This window comes from Oncorhynchus kisutch, linkage group LG19 (assembly GCF_002021735.2).
Source record: "Oncorhynchus kisutch isolate 150728-3 linkage group LG19, Okis_V2, whole genome shotgun sequence".
NCBI classification, from domain to species: Eukaryota; Metazoa; Chordata; class Actinopteri; order Salmoniformes; family Salmonidae; genus Oncorhynchus; species Oncorhynchus kisutch.
The window spans coordinates 67,674,334-67,693,031 of record NC_034192.2 but is presented as its reverse complement, the minus strand read 5'-3'; the positions used below and the strand labels follow the sequence as shown (position 1 = coordinate 67,693,031).

General features: G+C 48.4%; 1 protein-coding gene across 5 annotated transcripts in view; it reads right to left on the bottom strand.

Annotated features, from left to right (window-relative positions):
- LOC109886243 (highly divergent homeobox) overlaps positions 1-18,698 on the bottom strand; it is a 48,105-nt gene that overhangs the window by 13,913 nt on the left and 15,494 nt on the right. For all 5 annotated transcript variants that reach the window (XM_031797990.1, XM_031797985.1, XM_031797989.1 and 2 more), the window contains exon 4: positions 7,491-8,654. In XM_031797990.1, the coding sequence (XP_031653850.1) occupies positions 7,491-8,654 (1,164 nt within the window). The remainder of the gene's footprint in view (positions 1-7,490; positions 8,655-18,698) is intronic.

The following is an 18,698-nucleotide window of genomic DNA, read 5'->3' as shown; positions in this document are numbered from 1 at the left end:
GGAAAGAGTAGGAGGGAGGAGGAAAGAGGGGGAGGGAGGAGAGGAGGAAAGAGAAGGAGGGATGAGGAAAGAGGGGGTGGGAGGAAAGAGGAGGAGGGAGGAGGGTAGAGTGGGAGGGATGAGAGGTGAGGAGGAAAGAGGAGGAGGGAGGAGGAAGAGGAGAAGGGAGGAGGAGAGGGGAGAGGTGAAGGAAAGAGGAGGAGGAAAGAGGAAAGAGGAGAAGGGAGGAGGGAGGAGGAAAGGAGGAGGCAGGAGGAAAGAGGAGGAGGGAGGAGGAAAGAGGAGGAGGGAGGAGGAAAGAGGAGGAAAGAGGAGGCGGGGAGGGAGGAAAGAGGAGAAGGGAGGAGGGAAGAGGAGGAGGAGGAGGAAAGAGGAGGAGGGAGGGGGAAAGAGGGGAGGGAGGAGGAAAGAGGAGGAGGGAGGGGGAAAGAGGAGAAGGGAGGAGGAAAGAGGGGGAGGGAGGAGGAAAGAGGAGAATGGAGGCGGGAAGAGTGGGAGGGTGGAGGAAAGAGAAGGAGGGTGGAGGAAAGAGGGGGAGGGTGGAGGAAAGAGGGGGAGGGTGGAAGAAAGAGGGGGAGGGAGGAAAGAGGAGGAGGGAGGGGAAAGAGGAGAAGGGAGGAGGAGAGGGGAGAGGTTGAAGGAAAGAGGAGGAGTAAAGAGTAGGAGGGAGGAGGGAGGAGGAAAGAGGAGAAGGGAGGAAAGAGGAGAAGGAGGAGGGAAGAGGAGGAGGGAGGAGGAAGAGGAGGCAGGAGGAAAGAAGGAGGAGGGAGGGAGAAAGAGGGGGAGGGAGGAGGAAAGAGAGGGAGGGAGGAGGAAAGAGAAGGAGAGAGGAGGAAAGAGAAGGAGAGAGGAGGAAAGAGGGGAGGAGGAGGAAAGGAGAGAGGAGGACAGGTGAGGAGGAAAGGAGAGGGAGGATGAGAGGGGAGAGGTGAGGAGGAAAGAGGGGGAGGGGGAAAGAGGAGGAGGGGGAAGAGGAGGAGGGAGGAGGAAAGAGGGGGGAGGAGGAAGAGGGGGAGGAAGAAGAGGGGGAGGAAGAAAGAGGGGGGAGGGAGGAGGAAAGAGGGGAGGGAGGAGGAAAGAGGGGGGGAGAGGAAAGAGGGGAGGGAGGAGGAAAGAGGGGGAGGGAGGAGGAAAGAGGGGGAGGGAGGAGAAAGAGGGGAGGGAGGAGGAAGAGGGAGGAGGGAGGAAAGAGTGGGAGGACAAGGAGGGGAGGAGGACTGTTGGGTAGGGAGGAGGAAAGAGGGGAGGGGAGGAGGGAAAGAGGGGGTAGGGATGAGGAAGAGAGGGAGGGAATGAGGAAAGAGAGGGGAGGGTATGGAGGGAAGAGGGGGGGGAAGGAGGAAGAGTGGGAGGGAGGAGGAAAGAGTGGGAGGGAGGATGAGAGGTGAGGGGGAAGGAGGAGCGAGGAAGAGAGGTGAGGGAGGGAAAGAGGAAAGGGGGGGGGAAGGAGGAAAGAGGAAGAATGGAGGCCGGGAAGAGGGAGGGTTGGAGGAAAGAGAAGGGAGGGTGGGAGGAAAGAGGGGGAGGGTGTGAGGAAATGAGGGGGAGGGTGGAGGAAAGAGGGGGAGGGTGGAAGAAAGAGGGGGGAGGAGGAAAGAGGAGGAGGGAGGGGAAAGAGGAGAAGGGAGGAGGAGAGGGGAGAGGTGAAGGAAAGAGGAGGAGTAAAGAGTAGGAGGGAGGAGGAAAGAGGAGAAGGGAGGAAAGAGGAGGAGGGAGGAGGAAAGAGGAGGCAGGAGGAAAGAGGAGGAGGGAGGGGGAAAGAGGGGGAGGGAGGAGGAAAGAGAGGGAGGGAGGAGGAAAGAGAAGGAGAGAGAGGAAAAGAGAAGGAGAGAGGAGGAAAGAGAAGGAGAGAGGAGGAAAGAGAAGGAGAGAGGAGGAAAGAGAAGGAGAGAGGAGGAAAGAGTAGGAGAGAGGAGGAAAGGTAGGTGAGAGGAGGAAAGAGGGAGGAAGGAGGAAAGAGAAGGAGGGAGGAGGAAAGAGTAGGAGGGAGGAGGAAAGAGTAGGAGGGAGGAGGAAAGAGTAGGAGGAGGAGGAAGAGTAGGAGGGAGGAGTAGGAGGGAGGAGGAAAGAGTAGGAGGGAGGAGGAAAGAGTAGGAGGGAGGAGGAAAGAGTGGGAGGGAGGAAAGAGGGGGAGGGATGAGGAAAGAGAGGGAGGGATGAGGAAAGAGGGGGAGGGAGGAGGAAAGAGTGGGAGGGAGGAGGAAAGAGTGGGAGGGAGGATGAGAGGTGAGGGGGAAGGAGGAGCGAGGAAGAGAGGTGAGGAGGAAAGAGGAAAGAGGAGGAGGGAGGAGGAAAGAGGGGGAGGGAGGAGGAAAGAGGAGAATGGAGGCGGGAAGAGTGGGAGGGTGGAGGAAAGAGAAGGAGGGTGGAGGAAAGAGGGGGAGGGTGGAGGAAAGAAGGAGGGTGGAGGAAAGAGGGGAGGGAGGATGAGAGGGGAGAGGGAGGAGGAAAGAGGGGGAGGGGGAAAGAGGAGGAGGGAGGAGGAAAGAGGGGGGAGGAGGAAAGAGGGGGAGGAAGAAAGGGGGAGGAAGAAAGAGGGGGAGGGAGGAGGAAAGAGGGGGAGGGAGGAGGAAAGAGGGGGAGGGAGGAGGAAAGAGGGGGAGGGAGGAGGAAAGAGGGGAGGGAGGAGAAAGAGTAGGAGAGAGGAGGAAAGAGTGGGAGGGAGGAGGAAAGAGTGGGAGGGAGGAGGAAAGAGTGGGAGGGAGGAGGAAAGAGGGGGAGGGATGAGGAAAGAGAGGGAGGGATGAGGAAAGAGAGGGAGGGATGAGGAAAGAGGGGGAGGAGGAGGAAAGAGTGGGAGGGAGGAGGAAAGAGTGGGAGGGAGGATGAGAGGTGAGGGGAAGGAGGAGCGAGGAAGAGAGGTGAGGAGGAAGAGGAAAGAGGAGGAGGGAGGAGGAAAGAGGGGGAGGGAGGAGGAAAGAGGAGAATGGAGGCGGGAAGAGTGGGAGGGTGGAGGAAAGAGAAGGAGGGTGGAGGAAAGAGGGGGAGGGTGGAGGAAAGAGGGGGAGGGTGGAGGAAAGAGGGGAGGGTGGAAGAAAGAGGGGGGAGGAGGACAGGTGAGAGAGGAAAGAGGAGGAGGGAGGGATGAGCAGGGGAGAGGTGAGGAGGAAAGAGGGAGGGAAAGAGGAGGAGGGGTAGGGCAGGAAATAGGAGGGAGGAGGAAAAAGAGGGGGGAAGAAAGAGGGGGAGCGAAGAAAGAGGGGAGGGAGGAAGAAAGAGGGGGGAGGAAAGAAAGAGGGGGAGAGAGAAAATAGGAGAGAGAGGAAAATAGGCGAGAGGAGGAAAGAGTAGGAGAGAGGAGGAAAGTGGGAGGAGGGGGAAAAGGGGGAGGGAGAGGAAAGAGGGGGAGGGATGAGGAAAGAGAGGAGGTATGAGGAAAAGAGGGGAGGGAGAGATGAGAGGTGAGGGGGAAGGAGGGCGAGGAAGAGAGGTGAGGAGGAAGAGAAAAGAGGAGGAGGAAAGGGAGAGGGAGAGGAAGAGGGAGAAGGGAATGAGGGAAAGAGGAGGAGGCGAGGAAGAGGCTAAGAGAGGAGGGAAGAGTGGGAGGAGAAGATGTGAGCGAAGAAAGATGGAGGAGGAAGAGTTAGGAGGGAGGACGGAAAGAGGGGGGAGGGAGAGGAGGAAAGAGAAGGAGGATGAGGAAAGAGGGGGTGGGAGGAAAGAGGAGGAGGGAGGAGGGTAGAGTGGGAGGGATGAGAGGTGAGGAGGAAAGAGGAGGAGGGAGGAGGAAAGAGGAGAAGGGAGGAGGAGAGGGGAGAGGTGAAGGAAAGAGGAGGAGGAAAGAGGAGAAGGGAGGAGGGAAGAGGAGGAGGCAGGAGGAAAGAGGAGGAGGGAGAGGAAAGAGGGGGAGGGAGGAGGAAAGAGGAGGAAAGAGGAGGCGGGAGGGGGAAAGAGGAGAAGGGAGGAGGAAAGAGGGGAGGGAGGAAAGAGGAGAAGGGAGGAGGAGGAGGGAGGGGGAAAGAGGAGGAGGGAGGAGGAAAGAGGAGGAGGGAGGGGAAAGAGGAGAAGGGAGGAGGAAAGAGGGGGAGGGTGGAGGAAAGAGGGGGAGGGTGGAGGAAAGAGGGGGAGGGTGGAGGAAAGAGGGGGAGGGTGGAGGAAAGAGGGGGAGGGTGGAGGAAAGAGGGGGAGGGTGGAAGAAAGAGGGGAGGGAGGAAAGAGGAGAAGGGAGGAGGGAAGACTGGGAGGGAGGAGGAGAGGCCAGGAGGAAAGAGGAGGAGGGAGGAGGAAAGGTGAAGAGGAAAGAGGAAGAGGGAGGACAAAGATGGGGGAGGGAGGAGGAAAGAGTAGGAGGAGGAAAGAGTAAGAGGGAGGAGGAAAGAGAAGGAGGGTGGAGGAAAGAGGTTACAGCTATAAGTCGCTTGGGGTATGTCTCTATCAGTTTTGCACATCGAGAGACTGACATTTTTTCCCATTCCTCCTTGCAAAACAGCTCGAGCTCAGTGAGGTTGGATGGAGAGCATTTGTGAACAGCAGTTTTCAGTTCTTTCCACAGATTCTCGATTGGATACAGGTCTGGACTTTGACTTGGCCATTCTGACACCTGGATATGTTTATTTTTGAACCATTCCATTGTAGATTTTGCTTTATGTTTTGGATCATTGTCTTGTTGGAAGACAAATCTCCGTCCCAGTCTCAGGTCTTTTGCAGACTCCATCAGGTTTTCTTCCAGAATAGTCCTGTATTTGGCTCCCATCCATCTTCCCATCAATTGTAAGCATCTTCCCTGTCCCTGCTGAAGAAAAGCAGGCCCAAACCATGATGCTGCCACCACCATGTTTGACAGTGGGGATGGTGTGTTCAGGGTGATGAGCTGTGTTGCTTTTATGCCAAACATAACGTTTTGCCAAAAAGTTCAATTTTGGTTTCATCTGACCAGAGCACCTTCTTCCACATGTTTGGTGTGTCTCCCAGGTGGCTTGTGGCAAACTTTAAACGACACTTTTTATGGATATCTTTAAGAAATGGCTTTCTTCTTGCCACTCTTCCATAAAGGCCATATTTGTGCAATATACGACTGATTGTTGTCCTATGGACAGAGTCTCCCACCTCAGCTGTAGATCTCTGCAGTTCATCCAGAGTGATCATGGGCCTCTTGGCTGCATCTCTGATCAGTCTTCTCCTTGTATGAGCTGAACGTTTAGAGGGACGGCCAGGTCTTGGTAGATTTGCAGTGGTCTGATACTCCTTCCATTTCAATATTATCGCTTGCACAGTGCTCCTTGGGATGTTTAAAGCTTGGGAAATCTTTTTGTATCCAAATCCGGCTTTAAACTTCTTTACAACAGTATCTCGGACCTGCCTGGTGTGTTCCTTGTTCTTCATCAAATCAAATTTTATTTGTCACATACACATGGTTAGCAGATGTAGCGAAATGCTTGTGCTTCTAGTTCCGACAATGCAGTAATAACCAACAAGTAATCTAACTAACAATTCCAAAACTACTGTCTTATACACAGTGTAAGGGGATAAAGAATATGTACATAAGGATATATGAATGAGTGATGGTACAGAGCAGCATAGGCAAGATACAGTAGATGATATCGAGTACAGTATATACATATGAGATGAGTATGTAAACAAAGTGGCATAGTTAAAGTGGCTAGTGATACATGTATTACATAAGGATGCAGTCGATGATATAGAGTACAGTATATACGTATGCATATGAGATGAATAATGTAGGGTAAGTAACATTATATAAGGTAGCATTGTTTAAAGTGGCTAGTGATATATTTACATCATTTCCCATCAATTCCCATTAAAGTGGCTGGAGTTGAGTCAGTGTCATTGTCATTGTGTTGGCAGCAGCCACTCAATGTTAGTGGTGGCTGTTTAACAGTCTGATGGCCTTGAGATAGAAGCTGTTTTTCAGTCTCTCGGTCCCAGCTTTGATGCACCTGTACTGACCTAGCCTTCTGGATGATAGCGGGGTGAACAGGCAGTGGCTCGGGTGGTTGATGTCCTTGATGATCTTTATGGCCTTCCTGTAACATCGGGTGGTGTAGGTGTCCTGGAGGGCAGGTAGTTTGCCCCCGGTGATGCGTTGTGCAGACCTCACTACCCTCTGGAGAGCCTTACGGTTGAGGGCGGAGCAGTTGCGGTACCAGGCGGTGATACAGGATGCTCTCGATTGTGCATCTGTAGAAGTTTGTGAGTGCTTTTGGTGACAAGACGAATTTCTTCAGCCTCCTGAGGTTGAAGAGGCGCTGCTGCGCCTTCTTCACGATGCTGTCTGTGTGGGTGGACCAATTCAGTTTGTCTGTGATGTGTATGCCGAGGAACTTAACTTGCTACCCTCTTCACTACTGTTCCATCGATGTGGATAGGGGGGTGTTCCCTCTGCTGTTTCCTGAAGTCCACAATCATCTCCTTAGTTTTGTTGACATTGAGTGTGTTTTATTTTCCTGACACTACACTCCGAGGGCCCTCACCTCCTCCCTGTAGGCCGTCTCGTCGTTGTTGGTAATCAAGCCTACCACTGTTGTGTCGTCCGCAAACTTGATGATTGAGTTGGAGTACAGGAGGGGCTCAGAACGCACCCTTGTGGGGCCCCAGTGTTGAGGATCAGCGGGGAGGAGATGTTGTTGCCTACCCTCACCACCTGGGGGCGGCCCGTCAGGAAGTCCAGTACCCAGGGTCTCGAGCTTGATGACGAGCTTGGAGGGTACTATGGTGTTGAATGCCGAGCTGTAGTCGATGAACAGCATTCTCACATAGGTATTCCTCTTGTCCAGATGGGTTAGGGCAGTGTGCAGTGTGGTTGAGATTGCATCGTCTGTGGACCTATTTGGGCGGTAAGCAAATTGGAGTGGGTCTAGGGTGTCAGGTAGGGTGGAGGTGATATGGTCTCTGCGCTTTTAACGGACCTCTGAGACTATCACAGTGCAGGTGCATTTATACGGAGACTTGATTACACACAGGTGGATTGTATTTATCATCATTAGTCATTTAGGTCAACATTGGATCATTCAGAGATCCTCACTGAACTTCTGGAGAGAGTTTGCTGCACTGAAAGTAAAGGGGCTGAATAATTTTGCACGCCCAATTTTTCAGTTTTTGATTTGTTAAAAAAAGTTTGAAATATCCAATAAATGTCGTTCCACTTCATGATTGTGTCCCACTTGTTGTTGATTCTTCACAAAAAAATACAGTTTTATATCTTTATGTTTGAAGCCTGAAATGTGGCAAAAGGTCGCAAAGTTCAAGGGGGCCGAATACATTCGCAAGGCACTGTAAGAGGTGGTAAGAGGGGAGAGGAGAAAAGGTGGTAAGAGGGGAGAGGAGAAGAGAGGGGAGAGGAGAAGAGAGAGGAGAGGAGGAAAGAGGGGAAAGGAGGAAAGAGGGGAGAGGTGAGGAGAGGAGGAAGAAAGAGGGGAGAGGTGAGGAGAGGTGAGGAGAGGAGGAAGAAAGAGGGGAGAGGTGAGGAGAGGAGGAAGAAAGAGGGGAGAGGTGAGGAGAGGAGGAGGTAAGAGGGGAGGATTAACCCCTACCTGTATACTAGGGGAGGTCTGTAGTTTTGTAGTAACTGGGTAGCTGTCCCGAGGATATGGACCAGGCCTGGAGCTGCTGAGGACCAGGAAGGGGGATGTGTGGTCTCTACCCCCAGATCCCCGTTTGCTGCTGGGGCTGAGGCTTTCCCTCACCCCCAGGCCTCTCTGGAGGTCCCCGTGGATCGTGGCAGCCATGTTGGAGAACTCTTCCTCCCTCCGCCACTCATCCTCTTCATCACCCGTCTCCATGGCGATTGAGAGGCAGCCAATAGCATCCAAGGGGCGGGTAGACTGTCTGTGTCTCTCTTGCCTGCTGCTATCAGAAGGCTGTCCTTGTCCTAGTCCCTCCCCCTCCCCCCTCTCTAATAGGCTGAAGACCTGATGAATGTGGGGGGAGTGGTCTGAAGGGGGAGGGTTGGAAGGATGGGGCCTTGGGGGGTGAGGTTGGGGAGTCTGGGGGTTGGAGTGAGGCGTGGGCTGGACCTGGGAGGGACAGGGGCCGGACTGGAGAGAACCATACTGTCTAGCCCAGCTCCGAGGTACCCCCCCCCCTGACCCAGCCCTTCCTACTGCCCACCCTGCCCCACCAGTGGTGAAACCACACCTCTTGGACAGATTGTGGATGGGGCGGCTGGGGGATGAGGAGAAGGAGGGGGAAGAGGAGAGGGATAGGGGTTTACAGCGAGGAAGTGACATGGTACCCGATCTAGAGTGGAGCTGGAGGGGGGAGGAGACATAACTATTCCTCCTGTGCTGTGATTGGTTGAGCAGAGTTTGATGGACATGTGCAGGGAGCTCAGGGTCAGAGTGACAGGAGAGGGGCTTAACAGTGGGCTGGGAACGAGAAGTGGAGCCTAGAGAGTAAATCCCTGTCAGGATGACATCGTTGTTGTTGTTGACAGAGCTGAGAGGAGAGGAGGAGGAAGAGGAGGCAGAGGGGAAGGAGGAGGATGGAGGGAGGTGGGAGGATCCTCTCTGGATATTCTGAGCTGCCGCCATCTCCCCTGTCAGCATTGTGCCCGCCACTAGAGCCCCGCCTGTTAGCATGTGGTTGGACAGAGCTCCCCCAGCCAGGCTGTGATTGGAGAAGGAAAAGGAGTGGGACATGCCTGTGTTCTGGTCGGCCCTGGAGGACAGCTTCCGCCTCTTGTTGCCCACCCAGGTCTGGAGAGAGAGAGAGAGAGACACATAGTTAACACCACTACCACCACCCAGGTCTGGAGAGAGAGAGAGAGAGACATAGTTAACACCACTACCACCACCCAGGTCTGGAGAGAGAGAGAGAGAGACATAGTTAACACCACTACCACCACCCAGGTCTGGAGAGAGAGAGACACATAGTTAACACCACTACCACCACCCAGGTCTGGAGAGAGAGAGAGAGAGAGACATAGTTAACACCACTACCACCACCCAGGTCTGGAGAGAGAGAGAGAGAGACATAGTTAACACCACTACCACCACCCAGGTCTGGAGAGAGAGAGAGAGAGAGACATAGTTAACACCACTACCACCACCCAGGTCTGGAGAGAGAGAGACACATAGTTAACACCACTACCACCACCCAGGTCTGGAGAGAGAGAGAGAGACACATAGTTAGCACCACTACTACGACCATCACCACCACCCAGGTCTGGAGAGAGAGAGAGACACATAGTTAACATCACTACCACCACCACCCAGGTCTGGAGAGAGAGAGAGACACATAGTTAGCACCACTACTACCACCATCACCACCACCCAGGTCTGGAGAGAGAGAGAGACACATAGTTAACACCACTACCACCACCACCCAGGTCTGGAGAGAGAGAGAGAGACATAGTTAACACCACTACCACCACCCAGGTCTGGAGAGAGAGAGAGAGAGAGCCACATAGTTAACACCACCACTATCACCACCCAGGTCTGGAGAGACAGTTGAAGTTTACATACACTTGGAGTCATTGGAGTCATTAAAACTCGTTTTTCAACCACTCCACACATTTCTTGTTAACAAACTATAGTTTTGGCAAGTCGGTTAAGACATCTACTTTGTCCATGACAAGTAATTTTTCCAACAATTGTTTACAGACAGATTATTTCACTTCTAATTAATTGTATCACAATTCCAGTGGCTCAGAAGTTTACATACACTAAGTTGACTGTGCCTTTAAACAGCTTGGAAAATTAAAGGCCTTAGACGCTTCTGATAGGCTAATTGACATAATTTGAGTCAATTGGAGGTGTACCTGTGGCTATATTTCAAGGCCTACCTTCAAACTCAGTGCCTCTTTGCTTGACATCATGGGAAAATCAAAAGAAATCAGCCAAGACGTCCAAAAGTCTGGTTCATCCTGGAGAGCAATTTCCAAACACTTGAAGGTACCATGTTCATCTGTATAAACACCATGGGACCACGCAGGCGTCATACCGCTCAGGAAGCAGACGCATTCTGTCTCCTAGAGATGAATGTACTGTTGTGTTAAAAGTGAAAATCAATCCCAGAACAGCAGCAAAGGATCTTGTGAAGATGCTGGAAGAAACAGGTACAAAAGTATCTATTTCCACAGTAAAACGAGTCCTATATCAACATAACCTGAAAGATCCTGAAAGATCATACTTTTAGGAGAAATGTTCTCTGGTCTGATGAAACAAAAACAGAACTGTTTGGCCATAATGACCATCGTTATGTTTGGAGGAAAAAGGGAGTGGCTTGCAAGCCAAAGAACACCATCCCAACAGTGAAGCACAGGGATGGCAGCATCATGTTGTGGGGGTGCTTTGCTGCAGGAGGGACTGGTGCACATCACAAAATAGATGGCATCATGAGGTAGGAAAATGATGTGGATATATTGAAGCAACATCTCAAGACATCAGTCAGGAAGTTAAAGCTTGGTTGCAAATGGGTCTTCCAAATAGACAATGACCCCAAGCATACTTCCAAAGTTGTGGCAAAATGGCTTAGGGACAAGACAAGGTATTGGAGTGGCCATCACAAAGTCCTGACCTCAATCCTACAGAAAGTTTGTGGGCAGAACTGAAAAAGTGTGTGCTAGCAAGGAGGCCTACAAACCTGACTCAGTTACACCAGCTCTGTCAGGAGGAATGGGCACAAAATTCACCCAACTTATTGTGGGAAGCTCGTGGAAGGCTACCTGAAACGTTTGACCGAAGTTGAACAATATAAAGGCAATGCTACCAAATACTAATTGAGTGTATGTAAACTTTCGACCCACTGGGAATGTGATGAAAGAAATAAAACCTGAAATAAATCACTCACGCTACAGTCTTGGCCAAATGTTTAGAGAATTAATTAATTTTCACAGTCTGCTGCCTCAGTTTGTATGATGGCAATTTGCATATACTCCAGAATGTTATGAAGAGTGATCAGATGAATTGCAATTAATTGCAAAGTCCCTATTTGCCATGCAAATGAACTGAATCCCCAAAAAACATTTCCACTGCATTTCAGCCATGTCACAAAAGGACCAGCTGACATCATGTCAGTGATTCTCTCGTTAAACACAGGTGTGAGTGTTGACAAGGACAAGGCTGGAGATCACTCTGTCATGCTGATTGAGTTCAAATAACAGACTGGAAGCTTCAAAAGGAGGGTGGTGCTTGGAATCATTGTTCTTCCTCTGTCAACCATGGTTGCCTGCAAGGAAACGAGCCTTCATTAGTGCTTTGCACAAAAAGGGCTTCACAGGCAAGGATATTGCTGCCAGTAAGATAGCACCTAAATCAACAATTTATCGAATTATCAAGAACTTCAAGGACAGCGGTTCAATTGTTGTGAAGAAGGCTTCAGGGTGCCCAAGAAAGTCCAGCAAGCTCCAGGACCGTCTCCTAAAGTTGATTCAGCTGCGGGATCGGGGCATCACCAGTACAAAGCTTGCTCAGGAATGGCAGCAGGCAGGTGTGAGTGCATCTGCACACACAGTGAGGCGAAGACGTTTGGAGAATGGCCTGGTGTCAAGAAGGGCAGCAAAGGAGCCACTCCAGGAAAAACATCAGGGACAGACTGATATTCTGCAGAAGGTACAGGGATTGGACTGCTGGGGTAAAGTCTGTCCCTGATGTTCCAGGAAAAACATCAGGGACAGACTGATATTCTGCAGAAGGTACAGGGATTGAACTGCTGAGGACTGGGGTAAATTAATTTTCTCTGATGAATCCCCTTTCCGATCGTTTGGGGCATCCGGAAAAAAGCTTGTCCGGAGAAGACAAGGTGAACGCTACCATCAGTCCTGTGTCATGCCAACAGTAAAGCATCCTGAGACCATTCATGTGTGGGGTTGCCTCTCAGCCAAGGGAGTGGGCTCACTCACACTTTTGCCATGAATAAAGAATGGTACCAACACATCCTCCAAGAGCAACTTCTCCCCAACCATCCAGGAACAGTCTGGTGACGAACAATGCCTTTTCCAGCATGATGGAGCACCTTGCCATAAGGCAAAAGTGATAACTAAGTGGCTTGGGGAACAAAACATCGATATTATAGGTCCATGGCCAGGAAACTCCCCAGACCTTAATCCCATTGAGAACTTGTGGTCAATCCTCAAGAGAGACAGGTGGACAAACATAAACCCACAAATTCTGACAAACTCCAAGCATTGATTATGCAAGAATGGGCTGCCTTCAGTCAGGATGTGGTCCAGAAGTTAATTGACAGCATGCCAGGGCAGATTGCAGAGGTCTTAAAAAAGAAGGGTCAACACTGCAAATATTGACTCTTTGCATCAACTTCATGTAATTGTCATTAAAAGCCTTTGACACTTATGAAATGCTTTTAATTATACTTCAGTATTCCATAGTAACATCTGACAAAAATATCTAAAGACACTGAAGCAGCAAACTTTGTGGAAGTTAATATTTGTGTCATTCTCAAAACCTTTGGCCACAATAAGTCTTTTTTATTTAATCCATTTTAGAGTAAGTTTGTGACGTAACAAAATGTGGAAAAAGTAAAGAGGTCTGAATACTTTCCGAACACACTGTACTTCCATTAATTTTTGTAACTGGTTCCCGGGGTTTTCCTTCTGAACAGTCTTGTGAGTCTTGGGGGAGCAACCGAAAGCAAAACAACCCACTCGGAATGTGATGACAGAAAGAAATACAATCTGAAATGAATCACTCTACTATTATTCTGAAATTCTTAAAATAAAGTGGTGATGCTAACTGACCTAAGAAAGACATTTTAACTAGGATGAAATGTCAGGAATTGTGAAAAACTGAGTTTAAATGTATTTGGCTAAGGTGTATGTAAACATCAGACTTCAGACTGTATACTCTACTGTTCTAAAGTGTAGGGTCACTAAGAAATGTCCTTGTTTTTAAAATCAGAGCAAATCTTGTTGTCCATTAAAATAACATCAAACTGATCAGAAATACAGTGTAGTCATTGTTAAGGTTGTAAATGACTATTATAGCTGGAAACGATTGATTTTTAAATGGAATATCTACATAGTTGTACAGAGGCCCATTATCAGCAACCATCACTACTGTGTTCCAATGGCACGTTGTGAAAACCCTTTTGCAATTATGTTAGCACAGCTGAAAACTGTTGTTCTGATTAAAGAAGGAATAAAACTGACCTTATGACTAGTTGAGTATCTGGAGCATCAGCATTTGTGGGTTCGATTACAGGCTCAAAATGGCCAGAAACAAAGAACTTTCTTCTGAAACTCGTCAGTCTATTCTTGTTCTGAGAAATTAAGGCTATTCCATGAGAGAAATTGCCAAGAAACTGAAGAGTTCATACAACGCTGTGTACTACTCCCTTCACAGAACAGCGCAAACTGTCTATAACCAGAATAGAAAGAGGAGTGGGAGGCCCCGGTGCACAACTGAGCAAGAGGACAAGTACATAAGAGTCTTGTTTGAGAAACAGACGCCTCACAGGTCAACTGGAAGCTTCATTAAATAGTACCCGCAAAAACCCCTGTCTCAACGTCAACAGTGAAGAGGCGACTCCTGGGTGCTGGCCATGTAGGCAGAGTTCCTCTGTCCAGTCTCAACGTCAACAGTGAAGAGGCGACTCCTGGATGCTGCCCTTCTAGGCAGAGTTCCTCTGTCCAGTCTCAACGTCAACAGTGAAGAGGCGACTCCTGGATGCTGGCCATGTAGGCAGAGTTCCTCTGTCCAGTCTCAACGTCAACAGTGAAGAGGCGACTCCTGGGTGCTGGCCATGTAGGCAGAGTTCCTCTGTCCAGTCTCAACGTCAACAGTGAAGAGGTGACTCCTGGGTGCTGGCCTTTTTTTTTCTTTTTATCAACGAGTTTACACAGCGAAGCCATTGGTTGCTGATAATGGGCCTCTGTACGCCTATGTAGATATTCCATAAAAACTTAGCTGTTTCCAGCTACAATAGTAATTTACAACATTAACAATGTCTACACTGTATTTCTGATCAATTTGATGTTATTTTAGTGGACAAAAAAATGTGCTTTTCTTTCAAAAACAAGGACATTTCAAAGTGACCCCAAACATTTGAACGGTAATATATGTATATAGTACCAGTCAAAAGCTGACACCTACTTATTCCAAGGGTTTCCTTTATTTTGACATGGTAGAATAATAGTGAAGACATCAAAACTATGAAATAACACATGAATCATGTCGTAACCAAAGTGTTAAACAAATCAAAATATATTTGAGATTTGAGATTCTTCAAAGTAGCCACCCTTTGCCTTGACAGCTTTGCACACTCTTGGTATTCTCTCAACCAGCTTCATGAGGTAGTCACCTGGAATGCATTTCAATTAACAGGTGTGCCTTGTTAAAAGTTAATTTCTGGAATTTAATTTCTTCTTAATGCGTTTTAGCCAATCAGTTGTGTGTTTGAGCCAATCAGTTGTGTGTTGTGACAAGGTAGGGTTGGTATACAGAAGATATCCCTATTTGGTAAAAAAAAACATATTACGGCAAGAACAGCTCAAATAAGCAAAGAGAAACGAGAGTCCATCATTACTTTAAGACATGATGGTAAGTCAATCCGGAAAATTTAAAGAACCTTGAAAGTGCAGTCGCAAAAACCATCAAGTGCTATGATGAAACTGGCTCTCATGAGGACCGCCACAGGAAAGGAAGATCCAGAGTTACCTCTGCTGCAGAGGATAAGTTTATTAGAGTTAGCAGCCTCAGAAATTGCAGCCCAAATAAATGCTTCACAGAGTAACAGACACATCTCAACATCAACTGTTCAGAAGAGACTGCGTGAATCAGGGCTTCATGGTCGAATTTCTGTAAAGCAGCCACTACTAAAGGACACCAATAATTAGAAGAGACTTGTTTGGTCCAAGAAACATGAGCAATGGACCATTAGACTGGTGGAAATCTGTCCTTTGGTCTGATGAGTCCAAATTTGCGATTTTTTTTCCAACCGTTGTGTCTTTGTGAGATGCAGAGTAGGTGAATGGATGATCCCAGCATGTGCGGTTCCCACCGTGAAGCATGGAGGAGGAGGTGTGATGGTGCTTTGCTGGTGACACTGTCGGTGATCTATTTAAAGTTCAAGGCACAGTTAACCAGCATGGCTACCACAGCATTCTGCAGCAATAGCCATCCCATCTGGTTTGCGCTTAGTGGGACAATCATTTGTTTTTCAACAGGACAATGACCCAAAACACACCTCCAGGCTGTGTAAGGGCTATCTGACCAAGAAGGAGAGTGATGGAGTGCTGCATCAGATGACCTGGCCTCCACATTCACCCAACCTCAACGCAATTGAGATGGTTTGGGATGAGTTGGAACACAGAGGGAAGGAAAAGCAGCAAACAGGTGCTCAGCATATGTGGGAACTCCATCAATACGGTTGGAAAAGCATTCCTCATGAAGTTGGTTATCAAGGCAAAGAGTGGCTAATTTGAAGAATCTAAAATATACTTTTTTTGGTTACTACATTATTCCATATGTGTTATTTCATAGTTTGATGTCTTCACCATTATTCTACAATGTAGAAAATAATAGAAAAATAAAGAAAACCCCTTGGATGAGTAGGAGCGTCCAAACTTTTGACTGGTACTGTACACACAGCGCACTCGGAAAGTATTCAGACCCTTTTTCCACATTTTGTTACAGCCTTACTCCAACATTCATACAAAAAAGAATCATCTGTTATCAAATCTACACACAATGCCCTATAAAGACAAAACAACAACTGGTTTGAATTATTATTATTATTATTATTATTCATTTTTTAAGTGAAATATCACATTTACATAGGTATTCAAACTCTTTAATCAGTACTTTGATGAAGCACCTTTGGCAGCAATTAAAGACTTGAGTCTTCTTGGGTATGACTCTACAAGCATGGCACACCTGTATTTGGGGAGTTTCTCCCATTCTTCTCTGGAGATCCTCTCAAGCTCTGTCAGGTTGGATGGGGAGCGTCGCTGCACAGCTATTTTCAGATCTCTCCGGAGATGTTCGATCAGTTTCAAGTCCAGGCTATGGCTGGGCACCTCAAGGACATTCAGAGACTTGTCCGGAGGCCACTCCTGCGTTGTCTCCTGCTTAGGGTTGTTGTCCTGAAGAGTAGCTTCTGTCTGGCCACTCTACTATAAAGTCCTGATTGGTGGAGTGCTGAGATGGCTGTGCTTCTGGAAGGTTCTCCCATCTCCACTGAGGAACTCTGGAGCTCTGTGAGAGTGACCATCGGGTTCTTGGTCACCTCCCTGACCAAGGGCCTTCTTCCTCGATTGCTTAGTTTGGCTGAGCGACCAGCTCTAGGAAGAGCCTTGGTGTTTCCAAACTTCTTTAATTTAAGAATGATGGAGGCCACTGTGTTCTTGGGGATCTTCAATGCTGCAGAGTTTTTTGTACCCTTTTCCCAGATCTATGCCACGACATAATCCTGTCTCTGAGCTTTACGGACAATTCCGTCGACCTCAGGGCTTTGTTTTTGCTCTGACATGCACTGTCAACAGTGGGACCTTAGACTGGTGTATGCCTTTCCAAATCATGTCCAATCAATTGAATTTACCACAGGTGGACTCCAATCAAGTTGTACAAACATCAATGATAATTAATCAATGGAAACAGGATGCACCTGAGCTGAATTGAGTCTCATAGCAAACGGTCTGAATACTTATGTAAATATGTATGTATGCATGTATGTATGTGTGTATATAGACACCCCTTCAAATTGGCTATTTCAGCCACACCCATTGCTGAAATGGAGCACACCGCCATGCAATCTCCAAAGATATGTGGACGCCTAATCGGTTGAGGGCTGGGTTCTGTGCAGGCCAAGCAAGTTCTTCCACACCAATCTCGACAAACCATGTCTGTACGGACCTCGCTTTGTGCACGGGGCATTGTCATGCTGAAACAGGAAAGGGCCTTCCCCAAACTGTTGTCACAAAGTTGGAATCACAGAATCTTCTGGAATGTAATTGTATGCTGTAGCATTAATATTTCCCCTCACTTCAACTAAGGGGCCCAAAACTTTATTGTTGGCACTATACATTGGGACAGGTAGTGTTCTCCTGGCATCCGCCAAACCCAGATTCATCTGTCAGACGGTGAAGCGTGATTCATCACTCTAGAACACATTTCCACTGCTCCAGACTCCAACCACTCCAGCCAACGCTTGGCATTGCGCATGGTGATCTGAGGCTTGTGTGTGGCTGCTATGCCATGGAAACCCATTTCACGAAGCACCCGACTAACAATTCTTGTGCTGTCGTTGCTTCCAGAGGCAGTTCGGAACTCGGTAGTGAGTGTTGCAACTGAGGACAGACGATGTTTATGTGCTACGTGCTTCAGCACTCTGCGGTCCAGTTCTGTGAGCTTGTGTGGTCTACCACTTCACGGCTGAGCAGTTGTTGCTCCTAGATGTTTCCACTTCACAATAACAGCACTTACAGTTGACCGGGGCAGCTCTAACAGGGCAGAAATTTTATGAACTGACTTGTTGAAAAGGTGGCACCCTATGACGATGCCACGTTGAAAGTCACTGAGCTCCTCAGTACCGGCCAATCTACTGCCAATGTTTGTCTATGGAGATTGCATCACCGTGTGCTTGATTTTATACACCTGTCAGAAATGGGTGTGGCTGAAATAGACCCTGGGTCTCGACCCCGCCCACTAATTTGAAGGAGTGTCCACATTATTATATATATAAAAAAAGTATATATATTTTTTAAAAGTCTAAGTATTATAATGTCGTCTATCACAAAACCATTGTAATGTGGTTAACCTTAAATCTAAATTAACATTGGAAAAGGCTTTACCTATTTTTTAAAAATGTATTTAACATTTATTTAAATAGACAAGTCAGTTAAGAATAAATTGTTATTTACAATGACGGCATACGAAAAGGCAAAAGGCCTCCTGCGGGGACTGGGGCCTGGGATTAAAAATAAATACAATATAAATATAGGACAAAACACACATCACAACAAGAGAGACAACACAACACTACATGAAGAGAGACCAAAGACAACAACATAGCAAGGCAGCAACACATGACAACACAGCATGGTAGCAACACATGACAACACAGCAAGGTAGAAACACATGACAACACAGCATGGTAGCAACACATGGCAGCAGCACAACATGGTAGTACAAACATTACTGGGCACAGACACCAGCACAAAGGGCAAGAAGGTAGACACAACAATACATCACGCAAAGCAGCCACAACTGTCAGTAAGAGTGTCCATGATTAAGTCTTTGAATGAAGAGATTGAGGTAAAACTGTCCAGTTTGAGTGTTGGTTGCAGCTCGTTCCAGTCGCTAGCTGCAGTGAACTGAAAAGACGAGAGACCCAGGAATGTGTGTGCTTTGTGGACCTTTAACAGAATGTGACTGGCAGAACGGGTGTTGTATGTGGAGGATGAGGGCTGCAGTAGATATCTCAGATAGGGGGGGAGTGAGGCCTAAGAGGGTTTTATAAATAAGCATCAACCAGTGGGTCTTGCGACGGGTATACAGAGATGACTAGTTTACAGAGGAGTATAGAGTGCAGTGATGTGTCCTATGAGAAGCACTGGTGCCAAATCTGATGGCTGAATGGTAAAGAACATCTAGCCGCTTGAGAGCACCCTTACCTGCCCATCTATAAATTACGTCTCCGTAATCTAGCATGGGTAGGATGGTCATCTGAATCAGGGTTATTTTGGCAGCTGGGGTGAAAGAGGAGTGATGACGATACAGGAAACTGACAAACTTCCGGCGCCGACAGAGATGGCCGCCTCGCTTCGCGTTCCTAGGAAACTA